This window comes from Mesitornis unicolor, unplaced genomic scaffold (genome assembly GCF_000695765.1).
Source record: "Mesitornis unicolor isolate BGI_N332 unplaced genomic scaffold, ASM69576v1 scaffold20045, whole genome shotgun sequence".
NCBI lineage: Eukaryota > Metazoa > Chordata > Aves > Mesitornithiformes > Mesitornithidae > Mesitornis > Mesitornis unicolor.
Window position 1 is genome coordinate 11,501 of NW_010186432.1, and position 18,894 is coordinate 30,394.

Below are 18,894 nucleotides of genomic sequence, written 5' to 3' on the forward strand. Positions count from 1 at the left end.
TGAGGTTCAGAAGAGTGTAAATCATCTAATGATACAAATAGGAGTGTGACCTCTTTCCGTTTGAAGATGAGGACCTTGCTCATCACAGACAGCTTGCAGCAAGGTCTGAGCTGAAGAGGGTGGGAAGGTTTGGGGTCAAAGCTGCTATGTCTCCCTGTGCTGTGCAGGACCTGGTGCACGCTGTCCCTGCATGTGCTGCTGACTCGCCCTGGCTGTTGGCACTGGCAGCCAGGAGTGGTTTTACTGCAGCCTTTGTTAAACCAAGAAGAAGATCAGCCTTAAAAGGGTAAGAAATCCAAGTTCCTGTTGCCATGGACAGTGCTACCACACAGTCCTGTTCTGATCCATAAAGAACATCTCCTGTTTCTATCTGGGGGCTGATGAGTCTGCATTTACGAGGCTTTTGGACTGCAATTTTATTTTTATCTCCTGGCCTCAGCCTCCGCTAGGTGACTCAGGAAGCAGTTTATCCAACAGAAACTGCAGCTCCTCTACAAGGGCAAGGCCAAGCTCTTCACTGTGATTGTTGTGTTTTCCGTCTGCTTACTGCCTGCTGTGGTAAAGTAATTTCGATAGTGTATGAGCCACATTGCCAGAAATATTTGATATTAGTAAATAGTTACCAAAAGAGTGACCATATCCATGTTTTTTTCTAATTGACTCTAACTCTGTAGAGTAATCTATTTAATGATGTACAATAAAGGGATACTGCTTTATTAGCTATGTATACAAAAAAATATTTGATATGTTATCATATGCATCGTCTTGAAAGCTGTCAGAGAAAATGGGATTTTTTGCAGTGGCTCCCAAAATTTAGAGCACAGGACTATACTAGGGACTGCAAGGCTGTAAAGGCAAACCAACGAGAATTATCACCAATCAGTTTTACCTGGACATCACACCCATGTCAGCTTTAGGACAGTTCTTGAACGTATACAGGATTGTGTAACAGACTATTTTAACTCATGTATTTTAGCTCATGTTTGATAGCAGAGGTAGAGACATTGTTAGATTCTGTATCAGGCAGAAATTAAACTGCCTATTTTGGCATATACCTTGATTTATAAATGGGTGAGCAGAATTGACTCATGTCTTTTATTGGTATAAAAGTTAAGGTTTGGTGGTTTTTTATTAAGAGGAAATACATGTATTGCCTATGTTTTGATCTGATAATCTGGATACAACACCCATTTCATTAACCTTATGTTGCGTTCTGTTGATCTGGCCCTTTCCCAGCCAATGAAAGTATTATTTGCAGAATGTATCTCTTGCTGCCTCACAATAAATTTGGAGAGTTGTCTCCAGTGTTTTGTATAAAGCAACAAGGTAGCTGCAATTAATCCTTCAGAACTGGGTGTGCAGAATGGATCCCTCTAGTGTCTTACATTCCTACATGTGTAAGTGCTATTGTTGTTAAAAGGAACTTTACCTTTTTTTTTTTCCTTAATTTGGTACTGGGCTCTTGAGGCTTGTTTGAAATTGTGTGCACCACCATCCTTTCTTCTTTAATCACAGCACAGAAAATAAATTTGATCTACTTCCCCCCTCACATGCTGAACTCCCTGAATATATCTCCTGCTGCCTCACCAAAAAAATTCATAGATTAGCTCAAACAAGTGCTTTGCCATACTAGTGGGTTGTAAAACTTTTGAAGGTCTAAGGCTGATTGGAATCGCATTCTAATTGATACCTAATCTAGTTGCATGTGCAATGTGACACCTGCAAAGTGAGCTCTACCTGCTCTGGATGGGATGCCCAGGAGTGCGGTCCTTGAAACCGGACCATTTGTAGGAGAACATGAAGGTCTTTTCCAACTGAGCGATTCTGTGATTCTGTGGTAATGGTGTGGTAGCACCACAGTCACTCCCAGGTAGCAGCCCCTGCCTGCCAACAAAGTGAACAAGAATTAATCACCCCCAGACCAGGTCTTCCCTGCGGTTCTGCATATGATCCCGGGCATGTGCCTGTAAGTGCTCTGAGGAATTGCCTAGTGGTACTTGTGACTTTCTAGCTTAACTTGAAAAGGGAAGGACCAGCCAAGTCTTTCTTTTCTGCTCACTGCACCTGACATGGCTTGCAAAGAGCATAAGGCTATAAAAACCAATTTGAGGTGAGATACTTGGCAAAATCTGTTGAGGAGCGCATGCCCATGCCAAGCCACGGGGACACTTCTTTCTGAAGCTTTCTTTCTGAAGACATGGAGAAAAGGACTGTCAGAATAGCAAGTGTAGAGCAGCCTGCCCAAGGCAGCTGTGGGCCCACTGATTGCCTTTGTGATTGTTGACAGAGCAGGAGTAATTTCTGACATGAGAGCCTGCCTCAGCTGCTGTGTCGATCTTGGTTTTCTTTTTGCATATCTCTCTCTTTAAAGTTTAGTCCTTTACCATTTTTAGCTGGTGAACCTGTCTGTCCTCAGGGAGACTATACCTCTTACCTGCTGGGACCTTCCTCTGACAGATCTCAATGACTATTTGGTTGAATTATTTGTTGAGAGGTTGTTTGCAGGCCAGCAAGTTAAACCAAGAACAATTCTGGATTGCTTGTGATGGTCTTTAAAAGACATTCTCAGTCAGACATTTTACTATAAGGAAAACTGAGGAGATGGGAGAGATTGCTTAGAGAATGAAATAGGTACATAGGATTTTCTGCCCACTCCAGATGCCTGCCAGTAGTATGTGTGATATCAACATGAAAAATAAAGGTTGGTGTCAAAAACTGACAGCAGCAAATAGTCACGTTACTAGGAGAATGCATCTATTGTAAAACATGAGACTTAGAAGAACTGCATCATCTTAATGGAATTCCAGGCCATCTGATATAAGCTGGGCATGCTTAGATGCTTAATAATGACAGTGAGACACAGCTGTTTCTGTACTGGAATTACTGAAGCTCATTATTGCAGTCATGTCCCTAAGATCTGTACTTGTTGCTTATGAGGAATATTGCATGTGTGAAAATAGTGACATCTGCCATTCTGCACGGGCAGACACCTCAATTTTACCAAATCTGCTTTGTTTGTAGATAATTTCTTACTTTCAAATATTATGTAAAAATGACATAATTATTTTTTTGTTATATTTGTCTGTAGCGAGTCATTTAGGCAAATCAAAATTCATCACCAAAATAGAACAGCAGAGGTAAAGTAACAGCTTTAGCCAGTGTGTGGTCTAAGTGCTGTGACAAAAAACTTGATGGGGTTTTCAGAGAAAGCAAGCCATTGCAATTTAATCTTCATGAATGCTTTTGTAGCTTAAAAGGAGCTTAGACTTTAAGCCTCACTGACAATTTACTTGGGAACAGCAGCACACTGTGTGTGGCTTTGCATCAATCTGGTGTGGGTTATCTGCAGCCCTCCTCCCCTGTATCTCACTACCGGCAGTAATCCCATTAGATGATTACATCTGGTGTCCTCAACAAACAGATTTAGTCATAATTGAAGAAGTACTTCAAGTGGGTTTAATTAACTGTGTGGTCATTTCATTACCAGACCCTCTTGTACTCTATAACTTTGCCTTAAGTGAAGTGAATTCATGGCCCATTAGGACATGCTAGTCTACAGTTGTGCACAAAACCATCTGTTATTTAGTCAAAACTACAAGGATCAGCATTGAGCATTTTCATTCTCATGAATCTTTAATGCAGCTGTACTAAGTGTCACTGTAATATCTGATTACCATTCTGTGGCTGAGTCACAAGGAAAGTGGTCTGTAAGCTGGTGAGAGGCAGCTAGCTTTTCCTAGAGTTGTTTTGCTTAGCTCAACGGAAGATAAATGTATACTTCAGTGTAATGTGCATTTGCTTCCAATGTGGTTGTTGTCCTGAATCTGAATAGCTGTTATTATCCCGGGAATGGGAAATCTTTATGCCTGGCCAAAATTGCCCCAATTTATTTCTTACTAGTAGGCAGGCAAATTGGCCTTTAGCAGAGAAACATTTTTATTTTCCTGCACCTTCCTAATGTTTTGGCTTACAGTATTTGTCTTTGGGTAGTGATATTTATCTATGTACAATTTATTTCTCTAGTTTAATCAGAGGGGGGTGAAACTATTGAGGGAAAGAAGTTGACCTGGTTATCCATATAGGTGGAGAATTAGTGAGAAGTTTTTGAGCTTTCTTTTCCCATAGAACTGTCTTTGGAATGGATACGAGGAACTGAAAAAGCTGTAGTGTGATCAATAAGAGTGCATCTAGATTTGGGCAAATAAATGAACTCTGCAGACTTGCACTTAAAGCATGTGTGGATGGAAGTTCCTAAATAGAAACTGAGCTTGTGTGCTATCCCTGAGGTGGGGATAACAGGGGAAGATGTCCATTACGAATGTAGCTGTGTTCTTGAAACCTGTTGTTCAGGTCTTGTTAAATGCAAGCTGTAAAGATTTGTGGGGAGCTGAAAACAAGAAGCTGACTCAGCAGATGAATGCCAAGTGAAGTTCTTATTTTCTACCTCTGCTTTTAGAACTACAGATAAGGACCTGACTATGCAGCCAATCAGGATGTTTGTGTGCTACAACACTTTTCCATCCATCATTTCCCATACTTTATGGCCAGACGTTCCAAGAACAAGATATCCTGCCACACACCACACATACCGTTCAACCAGTGTTCTGGTCGAGATAACTCAGGCACACAGTGCTTTATATAGTTTTGAACAACTTTTAGGCTGGTCCAAGGTCCTGTTATACTTAACAATAATATAGTTTAGTCTTTTAAAGATTGCCTTTGTATAAATCCCAGCTGCTATTTATTCTCTTAATAATGTTCTCATGGGAATCCCAGCTTCTGTGGCACCTTGACTTGCAGCCTGTTGATGTTTCTCTGCAGATATTCACAGTCACTCTGGCAGGGAGGTGTACTGTGATCTGCAGCCTGCACAGTACAAAATAAACAGAATTTTAGTGTCTAACGTGTGCTATACAGTGAAGTCTGGTGCATTAGCAAGATGATAGCGCTATACTTACAGCTTGTGTTGGCCAGGATGAGGAGGTCTACATGTTTCTACAGTTTGGCGTTTGCTGCAACTTTTGTATGTTCAGACCTGGTGTTCTGGTAAAATGGTAGACCCTGTGGTGTTAGAACCTGGGGAAGAGATACTGTTTCTGAGTTGTGTACAGAGAGGAAAAAGGCTGATAGCTGTGACATCTGCTTAGCTAACTTTAATGACTATCTTTTAAACTAGGTTGCTGTTTCATTACTGGCTAAAAGAAATACAACATATTTTGGCTGAAATGTAAGGACCTGAATAGAAAATACACATTCAGAGAAGGACTATGCAGTGGAACCTTTAAGTTGAGAAAGTTTCACTTCATCCACAAAACGGTCAGAAGGAACATGTGGAAAACTTTATACTGGGCTGTTTCTTCTAAAATGAGGCAGGTTCAAGAGAAAAATGCAAAACGAACCTTTAGCAGCTGTGTATAAAACAGCTCTACTTCCTAGGAAAGGAAGAGAATATTTAAAAGTGCCGGGACAAAGTTGTAGAATGCAGACCTTAAACACACACCAAACTAATGCACACAAAATGTTGAGCTGCATGTTGGTCACTGTGTTGCGCAAATTTTGCCCATTAACTTAATTGCTGAAGCACGGAGACAGTTACCACTGAAAAAATGTTATTTTGTAACATTTTGCCATCACTGTATTACCTAAGTCAGGTCTCATCTAATGTTGTTTCCTTAACAGTCACTAAATGTGTGATATGAAAACTGTGAGTCTTTCGTTGATGGAAGGGGTCTTTTCTCACCTGAGAGTTGCAGTGTCTGCCCAAAAAGGCAAGATGGGCAAGAGGGCAGATATTTACAGACTGGAGCAATGGACAGTGGGGCAGAGAGGTTTCAGGAAAGTAATCCAGGGTTTTAATTTTCTGATAAAAGTCTTATGAGGTATATTTTGTATGAAGTTGAAATCTGTTCCACATCTGGTGCTTGGCAGTAATTTCATTGTTTCTGCCCAAGGATTTTTTGTGTGCCCCTGGTTAGTTTTGCAATGGGGAAGAAGGCGATAGCAGCCAGCTAGAAAATGTAGAGTGTTTTGTCATTCCTCTGCCAAAACACGACAAAGCACAGGTAGAACACCCCTGCTCACTGCCACTGGCAGCTACCAAACAGGCATTGCCTTCTAAGCTGGTATGTGGGAAGACACCTCCAAAATACAGAAAAGGAACAAGAGTATATTTAATTCCTTGTAGACTTAACCTGAGTGATCATTGTCAGCGCAGACAAGTCACTGCAGCAAAGCAGCACAACAAAGAGATTCTTACAGCTTCTCTTCACATTGGCTGCTTCTGGAATTAGGGATGGGGTGTACCCTACTGCTAACCCAAGGGTCGCCTGGACCTGTGCATATCAAGCACATTTCAGTTCCCCTCTGGCTATGCCTCTCTTTCTTTCATCGTTTCCACAGGCACAGCTTGCAAACCAGGCCAGAGAAGTACACACAGGTTTTCCATGCCCAGGTATAAATTATTCCAGGCACAGACTGGGCTAGGATGCTTTCTTCACCTTCAGCCCCTTGTGTGGACTCTGCTCTCAGATTATTTCCTTGAAGTCTCTTGCCTGCTCTGTAATCGTTAAGTCAGTCTTTTTTCTTGCACAGGTAAAGTCCGAGGCCTCGGGCATATGACCCAGAGCCCGAGGCTGAACAAGTCTCTGTTTCAGCATGGTAAAGGTAAGTGCTGGGCATACACTTGAGTGAGAGGTGAGTGGAATTGTGGCCGTGGAAGATGCCAGGCTTGCCCAGGAGCATGCTGTGACCTCTTTTAGCTGAGCTGTTATTCTTTCACTCTTAATCCCCTGTGAATGTACACATTTCACTTGAAGAAATGTTGTCAAATTGTCATCTTTTCTCTGGGATCGTATGATTTGGCTGACTGACATATGTAATGATTTCTATTATTGGGAAGTCTTCCAGCATCAAAACGGCACCCTGATGGAGTGGAGCTGCTTTTGAACAAGCCCCAGGTAAGACTCTGCTTTGGTTTTGAACTCTGGTGCATCATGCCGAACTCAGGTTCTTGATGCTGTTCTGTACTGATTATTATTTTGCTTGTTACCAGCTATCAAGTGTTTCTGAAGTACCAGCGTGTTAACTGACTTCTGAACTGACAATAAAAGCTTTAGTCTGCACTGCTTCTTTAGCCTCGTACTTGATGATGGAAGAGCCAAAGAAATAAATGAACTTGGTAGAAAAATCCTTTGAAGCCAAATAACTTAGCTAACATGTCTTGTAACCAGAGTGTTTTTCAGAAGCAATAAGATTAAGTGGATCAGCTGGTGTGCTCTGTGCCTGGTGGAAAGAAGCTTATTTAAATTAAGACGACCAGAGAATCTGTCCTCAGTCCAGAAAGAAGATGGGTTCCACAGAAGACCTTGACTACCCTCAAATCATCTTGCAATACAACAGTGGATTTTTAGTCTCAAAGGTAAGAAATATAACTCAGTCTTAGATAAATGTCTAAGAGTATGCAGACAGAAATATTCAAGGATCACACTTCAGGTCCTAAATGTAAGTCTTTGGAACAAAAAACATCTCATATGAAAGCATACTCTCTGCTCATCTGGGCAGGAAGGAAATTTGAAAACTAAAAGGATTTGAAAGCAACCTGACCTCTCAGGATAGACTTAGCATTTACTGAGACCTCCCTGACCTTTGGGGCTTAGATGAGCAGACCTTTTCTCTGCATGAGGCTTTATTAAAAAAACAGGAGTTTATAGTTGAGAGCTTGCTGTCTGACTGCCTCAAATGTGGAAAGTACTTTCTGTGATGGGATTTCTTACCACTTTCATTTTTGAAGTTTGAGAAACAGGGATTACTTCAATTGCATTTCCCCCTCCCTGCTAAGCCATGTGAAGAATGATACTTTTCATATATCTTCTCAAAGAATTTCCTTCCTTTTCCCATGGCTTGCCTGTATGTATTATGCAGAAGGCTGAGCTTGAAAACTTCTGGGTATTGCCTCTTCTCAGTTGAAAGAAAGTCTGGTAAAATGACTGGTTTTTTTCAAACAGCATTTGATTAAGGCAAAAAGGTAAAACTAGTAGTTCCACTTTCCTTAATGCTTACTGATGATGTTTGCCTTTGTGTGTGTGTAAGCACATGGGCATAAAAGCATAATATCCAGTGCAGTGGAGATTTTTTCCTCATTTACTACTTAGTTACCTTTCTCTGGCCAACAAAGGAAGGAATGCTCTTTGGGTTGGCCAAATGCCGCAGTGTAATGCTCCTGAAAGGCAGAGATGACAGTAAAGAGAGGAAAAAGGGATAACAAAAAATCTTTTTGATTGATGAGAAAGGATTGCCCAATGGTTTCCACATCAACACTGGTACTATGTTTTTGAGAAATTGTCTAAACTTTGGTTAAACCATGTTCTTACTGAGGGTAAAAGGAGCTTTCCGTTGACTTTATCAAATCATTTTAGATACAGGCAGTCAGTTTTGTTTATGTCTTTTTCACTATTTTAGGAGTGTTTGTGCAGCCGGAGAAATAGACTAATACTTGTAAACTTGACTGTGTACAGCTAAAGAAGGGTGTTTATCTTACGTATGGCTACATATGTCTATCTGAAGGTTGAGGGTTGTTCCTGGAGATGTTACACACCTTACTGATCTATGAAAAAACAGGGCAATTCTGCTGGCCCGAATGAAGTGCTTCTTTTGGCTGAGAGGAAGCTCCCTGCCTCAGGGAGACCACTGCCGTCATGCATATCAGCCCCTGAAAATAGGGTCCATAGAGTGTGATATACCCCCTTGCTGCAAGCCACAGGAGGGTCTTCAGGGTTCACTGGAGCATACCTTGGATCCTTAGTTAAAGAACAAAAGCAGCAACAGAAAAACCTACCGCCACAGAGCCTTGTTTCTGTGCTCTCCAGGCAGAAAAATAGAGACTGTGAGAATGTGCTCTGACACTAAGGAAGAGGCAGGAACATTCACAACCAAAACCAGTTCTCTAAATGTGAACTTTTGTGAGCCAAAAACATTGGCTGGCTTCACCAGAATGGGAAAAGAAATTTAAAAAGGTTCGCTACAAGCACTGTATGGTAGTATCAGTGTTCAGAGAAACTTCAGTATCATGATTAGACTTGTTTATATGAAATATGATTTTACCTGAAAAAATACTATTATATTTTCTCCAATAAAGCAGCTTTAGAAATGCAGTAAGCTTTGGTGCCTTCATCTGATCCTTTGCTCCCGCCTTTCCTTACCCCCCAGGTTATGTTCACTGCCTGTGAGTTGGGGGTGTTTGATCTTCTGTTGGAGTCGGGAGAGCCTCTGTCTTCAGATGTCATTGCTGCACGCTTGGGTACCAGCACCACGGGGATGGAAAGACTGCTGGATGCTTGTGTGGGATTGAAGCTCTTGGCGATAGAGCTGACACAAGGAGGAGGTAATAAGTGGAACAAACTGAAAGACTCAAACCTTTGGTGGCTCTGAAAGTGAGGTGACATGTGTGGGGAGAGGTGATATCTAGTGTTTGGCCAGTTACTCTAGCTGAAAGAAGGAGAGAATTGCTTGGGAATGCCATCCCCTCTTCAGCTGAAAGAGAAGCAGCAAATGTCAGCATGATTAAAGGTGCAAAGTAAAACCCAGGTGAAAGGCTGTATATCTCTATACTTTTTTTGTGCAAGAAGCTTAGATGACCTTGGAGAAGATATTCAGAGTCTGTTCTCAAGAGAACTCTGAGCTGTGGGCATGATTTTAAACCTTAAAATAAAATGCCAGGGTTGATGGGCAACAGCATGATTTAAAAACATGCTTTGATTCTCTTTGAGGTTTTACCACCGTGTGAAATATTTTGTTAGGTTGCTAATCTGAACTGAGAGGTGATGTGAGCTTGCCCTTGCATCAGAGATGTTGAGCCCACATGATCAGACGGGATCTGTGGCCATGAAACAGCTGGTCAGGACCAGCCAGAGGACAAGGACAAGTTGTGTCCCCTGCTCTGGCTTGTGTTGGCTTGGCCTATTTTAGGGCCTTCAGTAGTTGCTCAATGAGTTTAGGGAGAGCAGGATCTATCTTTTATATTCCTTTTGTATGCCAATCCCGTGGATGAATGATGCCACAGCAGATGTGTTGGGTGAAGCAGGGGAGATGTCTGTGAGTCCTTTGGGCATTCTTTTGTCTGCAGAAGGTCCTTCCCTAGGGAACTGAGAGAGGGTAGGTGTGGTTGGCACAATGTTTGGAGGACTTGTTTCCCTCTTGCTTCCTTGCTGATGAGAAAAAAAAGATTTGTCTGCAAGGCTTCTCATTTGAAAAGAGCATACCAAAAACTTCCTCTGATAGTAGAAGCCTATAGGTAAATGATGATAGCCCTGAGGCATTACACTTGCTGTTCTTGGAAGAAATGTTTGGTGCTGGAGTAAGTGTAGGTAGATAGTGTTTACTCATGTTGAATGGAGCATCACACATTTCAGCAGCCCTCACCCACTGCTCATTGTAGTAGAAAGTCTGATTGTAGAAGTAATGGGTTTGTGTTTTGGGTCATATAGACATCTTCTGGTGATAAGTACCATGCTGTACAATAGGCTTGGTGAGGTGGTATATCATACATGTTAGTAAATATATTTATTTCAACTTTAGCCCTTTACAGAAACACAGAAACTTCCAACATCTACCTTACAAAGTCGAGTCCCAAATCTCAGTATCATATTATGATGTATTACTCCAATACAGTCTACTTGTGCTGGCACTACCTGGCCGATGCTGTGAGGTAAGGAGGAGCGTGGTGTGTTGTCTGCTGCAGACTGCTTTGTGGCATCTGTGTGGCTGCTCTCAGAGTGGTGTGTTTCTGGGGAAGGACACAGTGAAGATGCTGGCTGGTGTTCAGAAAGGAAATCCAACAGATCGTTTCAACTGTTAACATAGCCAATATGTGTTTTTGTTTTTTCTTGTTTTCCTTCTGATGATAGAGATGATCTAGGAATCAGATTTCTGAGTGTTTTACCTTCAGCACATTGGCTTTTACTTGAGGCGGCATCAAAAACATAAATTATGAGTAATGATGTCTAAGGACACTTTTGTTGCAGAGGTGTATAGGATAAGTTTAATATGGGGCTGAACTCTCACTTGTTCCAGTCTGTGGAACTGATGATCAAACACAGTGTGAATGATGGTGATGATTGCAACAGTCTCGCACCTTTACCTGAGATCATATAGTCGTAGAACGGCTTGGGTTGGAAGGGACCATAAAGACCATCTAGTCCAACCCCCCTGCCATGGACAGGGATACCTCACACTAGACCAGGCTTCTCAAAGCTCCATCCAACCTTGCCTTGAAAAGAACCAGTCATTCTTGTGAAAGGTTGAGAAATACATCAGCTTATGTTGGGGTGGCAAGTGAGGGTGCCTTTACAGCCATTACAAATAGGCTGACAAACATTCTGTACAAAGTTGAGCAACTTCTGCAGTGATGAACTAGCTGAAACTACAGCCCCGAGATGTGTTTGGGTGAAATAAAAAGAAATGCACACTTACATGCTTTCTTTTTGGTTGCTATTTTAGAGAAGGAAGAAACCAATATGAAAGAGCTTTTGGGATTTCATCTAAAGACCCTTTCGGTGCAATGTACAGGTAATCAGCGTATTCATAGAAATTTTATTCTTCTTATCGTAGATAATATTAATGTTTTTAGTTATGGCTCAGGACAATTAAATATGATGATGGGAGAATACAAGTCATCAGAACCACCATGCAGCATTTTCCTTTCTCAGCAATATCCATTACTGGGACACTGTCTGATATCTTGAATAGAAGCATATAATTTCCTGTTATGAAGAATGTATCACAGGTCTCTGACATAGAGGCAGTGGTAGTTGAAAGAAAAAAGAAATCCCTTGGAAGTCTGAGAATTAGCAGGGTAATACACTGTTGGACTTCACTAGTCTTAATACCCTATTTAAATGCATGAATGCATAGCTGTACCCTTCTGCTACAGTAAAACTCAAGGTAGGTTTATATGCAAAGAGATTGTATTCAGTGTCAATAAAAGCAGAGATTAGTGTTTAAGCTGACTAGCATTTATATGCTAGGAATCACCAAGGATATTTTAAGTTACCTTTTCTATGTGCTGTGTCTGTTTGCACTACTAGATCAGAAGAAGAAATGCTGAAATTCATGGCTGGCCAGAACTCGGTATGGAGTATATGTGGCAGAGATGTTCTTGCTACATTTGACCTTTCCCCTTTCACACAGATTTATGACCTGGGAGGTAAGCATCAGTACATCTTCTTTCACAGGCCTCTGACCTGGCTCCTGTTACAAGCTCTGAAAAGAAAAATAAATCCTGTGTTATATGTTGGGCAGAGTAATGGAAAATAGGACATATCTCAGCAATAAAGGGAATGTTTAACTGTCTTGGTTGGGTGAAAAAGAGAAATATGAGAGTGGTGAGAGCATTAGGAAGCTGAATGCATTTCTCTACAGAGGCTCATTTGTGTGAGTAGTGGCCCATCCCCTGGAGCACGTGGCAGGTTTGGCATTTTTTTCTTGCCTTACTTGATATGTTCTTCCAGTGCCAGATTCTTTCTCTCCTTTCCTTCAGTCAGTGTCATTGAGATATTGTCTGCAGCCTTTTACTCTTCAGCACCCTACTGTCCCAGCACTGCTGAGCGCTGCCAGAATTCATGGGATGATTCAGGCTCCCTTGTAGGCCCCATCATGGCTTCTCCAGTGCCTCCACAGCTGGGTCTGGCTGAAGGGGTGTGTAGGAGCTATAAGGGCTGGGGCTGACCCTATTGGCCTGGGTGCTGGAGGCCCAGAGGCTTCCTGCAGAACAAATGGAGAAGGTGGCCTCCCCTGTTCCTCCTCTTTCCTTTCAGCAACACATGGGGAGCAAACATACCTTGCCAGCTGCCGTGAGGCTGAATGCACCATTGCTTCATGGCCATATTGCTGAACAGGTTGGTTTTGTGTCAGCATTGATCTTCTTTTGCTCTCCCCAAAGGAGGTGGAGGAGCTTTGGCCCGGGAGTGTGTTTTTTTGTACCCAAATTCCACAGTCACAATTTATGACCTGCCGAAAGTCGTGCAAGTGGCCAAAGAGCAATTTATTTCCCCTGAGGAGCGCCGGATTGCTTTCCATGAAGGTAGGCATGGAGAATAGTGCAGTGTTGTCATAGCAGTCACTCCTGAGCCCCTTGTCTCTGCTCAGAGGAACGATAGCGAAGGTTCAGGTCTTCAGCTGCCCATTATGTGGGCAGAACATCCCTGACTGCAGATTCTCCAGCCCACATCTGCAATTCATTGCTACTGCTTCCTTCCTTTCATGAATGTTTACCACAGAAAACATGAGAATCTCTCTTCTTTTTAATGTTTTATAAATCTGAATTCCTGTCATTGAAGAAAGCTTAGCTTCAAATGCTTTCCTGGTTTAGATTACCTACTGCTTTTAAACACTGCAGATCTTCTTGAAACTGAACAAGAACAAAATCCACTGTGCAGTACCACAGAGGACTTTTACCTGGTAACTCCATTGCTGTCTAATGTGGGTGGAGGACATGGCAAGCCTACAGTATTTAGATCTGGACAGAAATGAAAATATTTGCTGAACTATGTATTTTGGAGTTTAGTGTCATACATGTATTCTTGCTTTACAGGAGACTTCTTTAAAGATTCAATTCCAGAAGCTCAACTCTATATTTTATCCAAGATACTGCATGATTGGGATGATGACAAATGTGTGCAGCTGCTGGCAAAAGTCCACAAGGCTTGCAAACCTGGTAGGTGTGAGCTCTTGAAGAGCAGGGGGTCTTGCCTGTCAGTTACATGAAGAACAACAGTCTCAAAGCACAATTTAGGAGGCAGTTTCAGTCTTTCTTGGTTTAGTATTTTGCTTTCCTAAGCCAGTCATGTGCAGCTGATCCAAAGAGGGCCTGGTCTAAGTTCTCATTTTCTGGCTTCTAGTTTTAGTCTCCATCTCCACAGTGACTCCTATTTCAACATACTTAGGTAAAAAGACTGGGGATTTGGGGAATGATTTAGACAGACAAGTGTATACGTCATAGTAAAAATCCCATTAACCATCACATTAAACCTTTGTCCTTTTAAAACATTGCCTACAGGATTGGGTTCTCAGCAAAATCAGTTAGCCCAGCTCCTGTGGATTTCAGCTGGGGGAAATGGGAATTTCCCTCCCAGCTGTAGCATATCCTTCAACCCTGGTATGTCAGTACCTACGTAGCCAAGCAGAGGCACACTCCAGTCCTTTTGCTCTTCCATTGTCTTCTCTGATGCTGAAATATGACTTAATGTAGAGGCTGCTGCTTCCAGAAACTAAAGGTTAGGATCCAGCCTAATAACTCAGCTGAAAAATATCTAATTTCCTCAGAGCTTAGTATGTGTTTTATTTCTCTTCATTCAACCAGGTGGTGGAGTGCTGGTGGTTGAATCGCTTCTGAATGAAGATAAAAGTGGGCCTTTAGAAACGCAACTGTATTCAATAAATATGTTGGTCCAGACAGAAGGAAAAGAGCGAACAGCAGCCGAGTACAGCAAGCTCCTTGAGGCAGCTGGCTTTGGAGAGATTCAAGTCAAGAAGACTGGAAAACTCTATGATGTTCTTTTAGGAAAGAAATAATAGTATCTCCTTTGTGTACCTAACAAGATAGAATAACCAGAGAAATGTGATATTCTCTTCTTAGGAGGCAGTCATCAATATAGCTTTCAATTAAGATAGCCTGTTTTTGTGAGCTGATACCTTGTCAAGAGAATCTCTAATGATAGATGTCGTGGTTTAAGCCCAGTGCATAACTGAGCACCATGATGCCCCGAAAAAGGATTAGTCAAAATAAGGACTGGGAGGGCTTCTTGCCACTTAAACAGGTCACAGGCAAAAGACAGACTCATCATAAGGAATAAAAAACAGGACAATTTTAATTTGTTACCAACGTCAGAGTAGAACAGTGGGAGATACAACCAGATCTTAAAATCAAAACACCTTCCCCCCACACCTCCCTTCTTCTCGGGCTCAGCTTTTGTTCCCGGTTTCTTCACCTTCCCCCTCCCCCTTTCCCTAGGAAAAAAAATCTCAGCCCAGTGCCTCTCTCTGCTTCCACGTGGCCCCCTTTCCATAGGGGAAAAAGTCCTCAAAAGTCCAATCTGGGTCTGCCCATGGTCACAGTTCCCTCACACATGACCAGTCGACCTGGCTCTTGCCACGGGTTGCAAAGGGGAAACCTGGGTTCTGCATCCTCCTCCTCCTCTACCCTCTCCTTTCTTTCCTTCAAACCGACCTTGGTGTTCTTCAAAGTTGTTCTCTTTAGGCCCCACTCCTTTCTCCACTGCAGGTCTCCTCCAATGGTTATGGAGATCCCGTCTCTCTCTCTCTCTTTTTTGGGGATTAAACTGCAGCAGGGCTTAAGCTTAAGTTGTGGTCGTGGCCGGCCAAGCTCAGCTGGGCAAGGCCGGGCCCATGCCACCTGCACCTGGGGCTGCACTGATCACGGCTGGTGCCAGAGAGAGAGCGAGGCATGGCCTGCACCCCCCTTAAATACATGAATTCACAGGGGCGCTGATTGGCTTGGCCTTGATCAGAGGTGGGTCTGACAAAGGCAAAGGGGGAGCTTTTCAGGTAGCTTCTTAAAGGGCCATCTCCATAGCCCTTCCCCCGTTACCAAACACACAATCAAAAACCCCCTCACAGAAAACCCAATACCATAGACCTCGAGCATGCATGGATTGTGAACCTGGCAGCCTGGTTAAGGTTTGCCTTTGGCTCTGGAAGAGTGAGAAAGAAATTGACACTTGTTCCACAAGAAATAACCCACAAAATAAATAAATGTGCACTGTGTCTGCTCCAGGGTTTTTTTCATTCTTTCCAATTTTAACCCTGTATCTGAACAAAAACATAGCTAAGATTGTACTTGGGTTCCTTGCAGAATGAAACTGAGCATTGTACTGAGCTCTGTTACCTACACCTACATTTTTATTCCTGGAGAATCAATATAGTATAAATAGACCAAATTATGTGTCTTTGTGCTTAGTCTTTTCAGAGTTCCAGGAGGAATCCTGTCTGAGCCTTGGGGAGTTTGGCATGAAAAATATTTTTTTTTATTTCTTCTAGATTTTGATTTAATTTATGAAAAAGAATTTTTTAGTTTGATGACTGGCTGAAACCCAATGATGCTTTTCACAGGGCAGGCCCTGAGAGGACAGCTAAGATGGAGCATGGTGCAGCCAAGTGATTCAGTTATACAATGCGGACATCCTTACTGAGTGCCTCCTAATATTTCTTTAAATCATTTAGTCAAGCACAACCTGTCCTAACCCACACAGTTCTTGGAAGCAGAATTACACATTACTGGAGTGAAACATTTGGAAATGGCACCAGAAAGTCACTTTCTGTGGCTTGAATGCTAATTGCATATGCATATTAGACTGGATAGTAGAGGAGCCTGAGAATCCTGATGGTCTTCTCAGTAGCCATCTAACCATTCCCTCAAAAGCTGCAGTCAGTGTGCATTGTTCCCTACCTGCGAGTTATGTGGCATGAAAGTGACTTTGCCAGGAGGTGCAGCCTGTGAGTAATGTGTTCTGAGTACTTGCTCACTTTCCAGACAAAACGAGGTGTTGCTTCCTGCAGCAGCCAGGCACAAACACAAACAATGAAATGAGGTTGACCAGGTCTTTGCTGATTCTCCACACACTCAAAGAAATACAATGTTCAGAGAAATTATTTTACTGCTTTGTCTGTACCAAGCATCCAGTGAAGTATGCTGGTGGTGGTGGGGGGACACCAAAACAAACAAACAAAAAAACCAAAAAAACCAACCAAAAACCCTCTTGTCTGGACTTTCTCTGATACATTCTTTCCCTCAAAACATATTGTATGCCTAGGGACTGCTGATTGCTCATGTAGCTGCACTACATTTCTGTAGTGGACATTTCTGGACATTTCTGTCCAGATCTAAACCACTGGTTTCCTGGACCAGTAGACAGGCCAGTCATGGTCAGCATGCTGCAGCTACGTATATAAACTGACATATCCTACAACCGTGATGAGTCAGAGGATTCCTGTCTTGGTGTCAGTGGTAGTTCTGCCCTTGACTTGAAAAAAATGCATGAGCAAGGTGTTTTGATTTGTCAAAACAAACTCCCTATATATAGTAATTCTGCAATGGGTTGACTCACGACATGTTCTGCATGTCATTAACTCACCAGTGAGTGGCTTAGGCAGAACTTGAATAGGCAAAATGTACTTTAGGTCTTGATGTGCCTTTTAGCTGTATCGGGCTTCAAAGATTCTGGGTCTGTAATGATTGACCCATCCTTACCTGCAATACAGATGTAAATGAGTGAAGTACAGAATGTTGATTACAGAATTTTGAAGATCATTGGTATTTAAATTACTTTTAGGGGTCAGCTGTGATGTCGTATCAGAGCAGCTAAACAGCAACACATCATCAGTATGCTTTCACTGCCTGTGTGAAACAAAACTTCCAGCTGGCTATAGCTTGGGCTTCTCATTCCTTATCGGATAGTTGGTGTTTAAGCAACCAGCTTCTAGATGCTAACACATTCTTGGCTGCTCTCTTATGCTAGATGACCAAGGAAATACAAGATATATGTATAAGGAAGATACTAAAATTCTATATTCACCTTCAGAGACCGAATCTTTGAAATGATGAAATAATGTAGTAAGAGGACTTGTGCTGTTTCCATTAGACTTTATTTATCTGCTCAGTCCTGCTTTTCCTATTCTTTTTCACCCCCCCACCCTTTCCTCTACAGTGTGCTTAACCTCCTCTTCCTTCAGAGCCTCTCTTTTCTCCTATGTGCCTTTGACCTTTGTCGATCCTTTAGTCCTTCCTTTCTGACCTAAAGAGAGAAGGTTGCTCTATGAGCACAAAACAAGTCAGAGCCAGACTAAGAGAGTTAAGAGTTAGGAGCTCCCTTGAAAAAGCAGTGGCATAGCTGGTCTCATCAGAACCTCTTTTTTTTTTTGTTTGGCTACTGCTTTTTTAAATTTGTACTTTTTTCCCCCTGAATTACAAACACTGTGAAGTGCTTTGTTGTATGCAAGTAAATTAAAAACCCTGTTTGCTTTATGGTTTCTATGCTCCAACTGGCATTTCTGATGACACCTTTGGAGTCTTTCAACTGTGTTTTTTGCTTGTCATAGGATATTTTAATGTTAAAAAAAGATTATATAGAAACAAAGCAATAAGGTGGAGGTTTCCAAGTTCAGGACCTGTCACGGTGCTGAGATGGGACGTTTTCGGTTTCATGGAGTTGGCTTTCCTTAAGAGAGTTCTTTCTCCCTCTTATGAGGTTTTTAGCCATATAGGCTAAGATAAATTTTCATATGACTTAAGAGTAACAAAGGAAACCTGGTCATAGCTGGGGTGAATCAGCCAAGAGCAGAAGAAGAAGCCTTTGAATGCATCAGGCAGGAAAAGTAGTCTGTGAGCTGAGGCTGGCTGTGCCCAGCTGGGCAAGTGCAGGTTCCACCAAGGCCACTCTGTCTGGTGGGACAGAAGCTTCCAGCATGGACCTGTGCCTGCTCAGCTTAGCTGTGATGTTGGTCACTACCTCCTAAACATGCAACGGGCTCCCCGTCAGAATCAGTATGTTCCAACTCTTAATCCACATAACTTTCTCAAAGATGTTATAGATTACAGATTACGTTAATAGCATACAGGTTTCTCAAGCTCTAAATGTGAGGCCCAGTAGAGCAGACATGGCCTGTCCAAGACCACCAACTCCTTGAGCACAACATCTTCTGCAAGGCTGCCAGTAGAGTGGCTTACAGAATCACAGAATCACAGAATATTAGAAGTTGGAAGCGACCTCAAAAGATCATCTAGTCCAACCCCCTGCCAGAGCAGGATCACCTAGACTAGGTCACACAGTAGGTCAGCATGTTTGAAGAACTGGATGTTCTCACACCTTGCAGCCTCTGAAATGG

At 42.3% G+C, this 18,894-nt stretch overlaps 1 protein-coding gene across 1 annotated transcript; it reads left to right on the forward strand.

The window, feature by feature from the left end:
* The first annotated feature begins 7,344 nt into the window (after positions 1-7,344).
* ASMT (acetylserotonin O-methyltransferase) lies at positions 7,345-14,565 on the forward strand. The gene is made up of 8 exons (XM_010185158.1): positions 7,345-7,417; positions 9,205-9,379; positions 10,573-10,702; positions 11,494-11,562; positions 12,081-12,199; positions 12,935-13,075; positions 13,586-13,708; positions 14,354-14,565. Exons 1-8 carry the CDS (start codon positions 7,346-7,348, stop codon positions 14,563-14,565), a joined length of 1,041 nt encoding a protein of 346 aa, XP_010183460.1. The 5' UTR covers position 7,345.
* Positions 14,566-18,894: the final 4,329 nt, after the last annotated feature.

Coding starts and splice junctions, on each gene's coding strand:
- ASMT (XM_010185158.1), top strand. CDS start 7,346: ATGGGTTCCACAGAAGACCTTGACTACCCTCAAATCATCTTGCAATAC. Junction 13,076..13,585: donor CCGGATTGCTTTCCATGAAG/GTAGGCATGGAG, acceptor CTTGCTTTACAG/GAGACTTCTTTAAAGATTCA. Junction 13,709..14,353: donor CCACAAGGCTTGCAAACCTG/GTAGGTGTGAGC, acceptor TCATTCAACCAG/GTGGTGGAGTGCTGGTGGTT.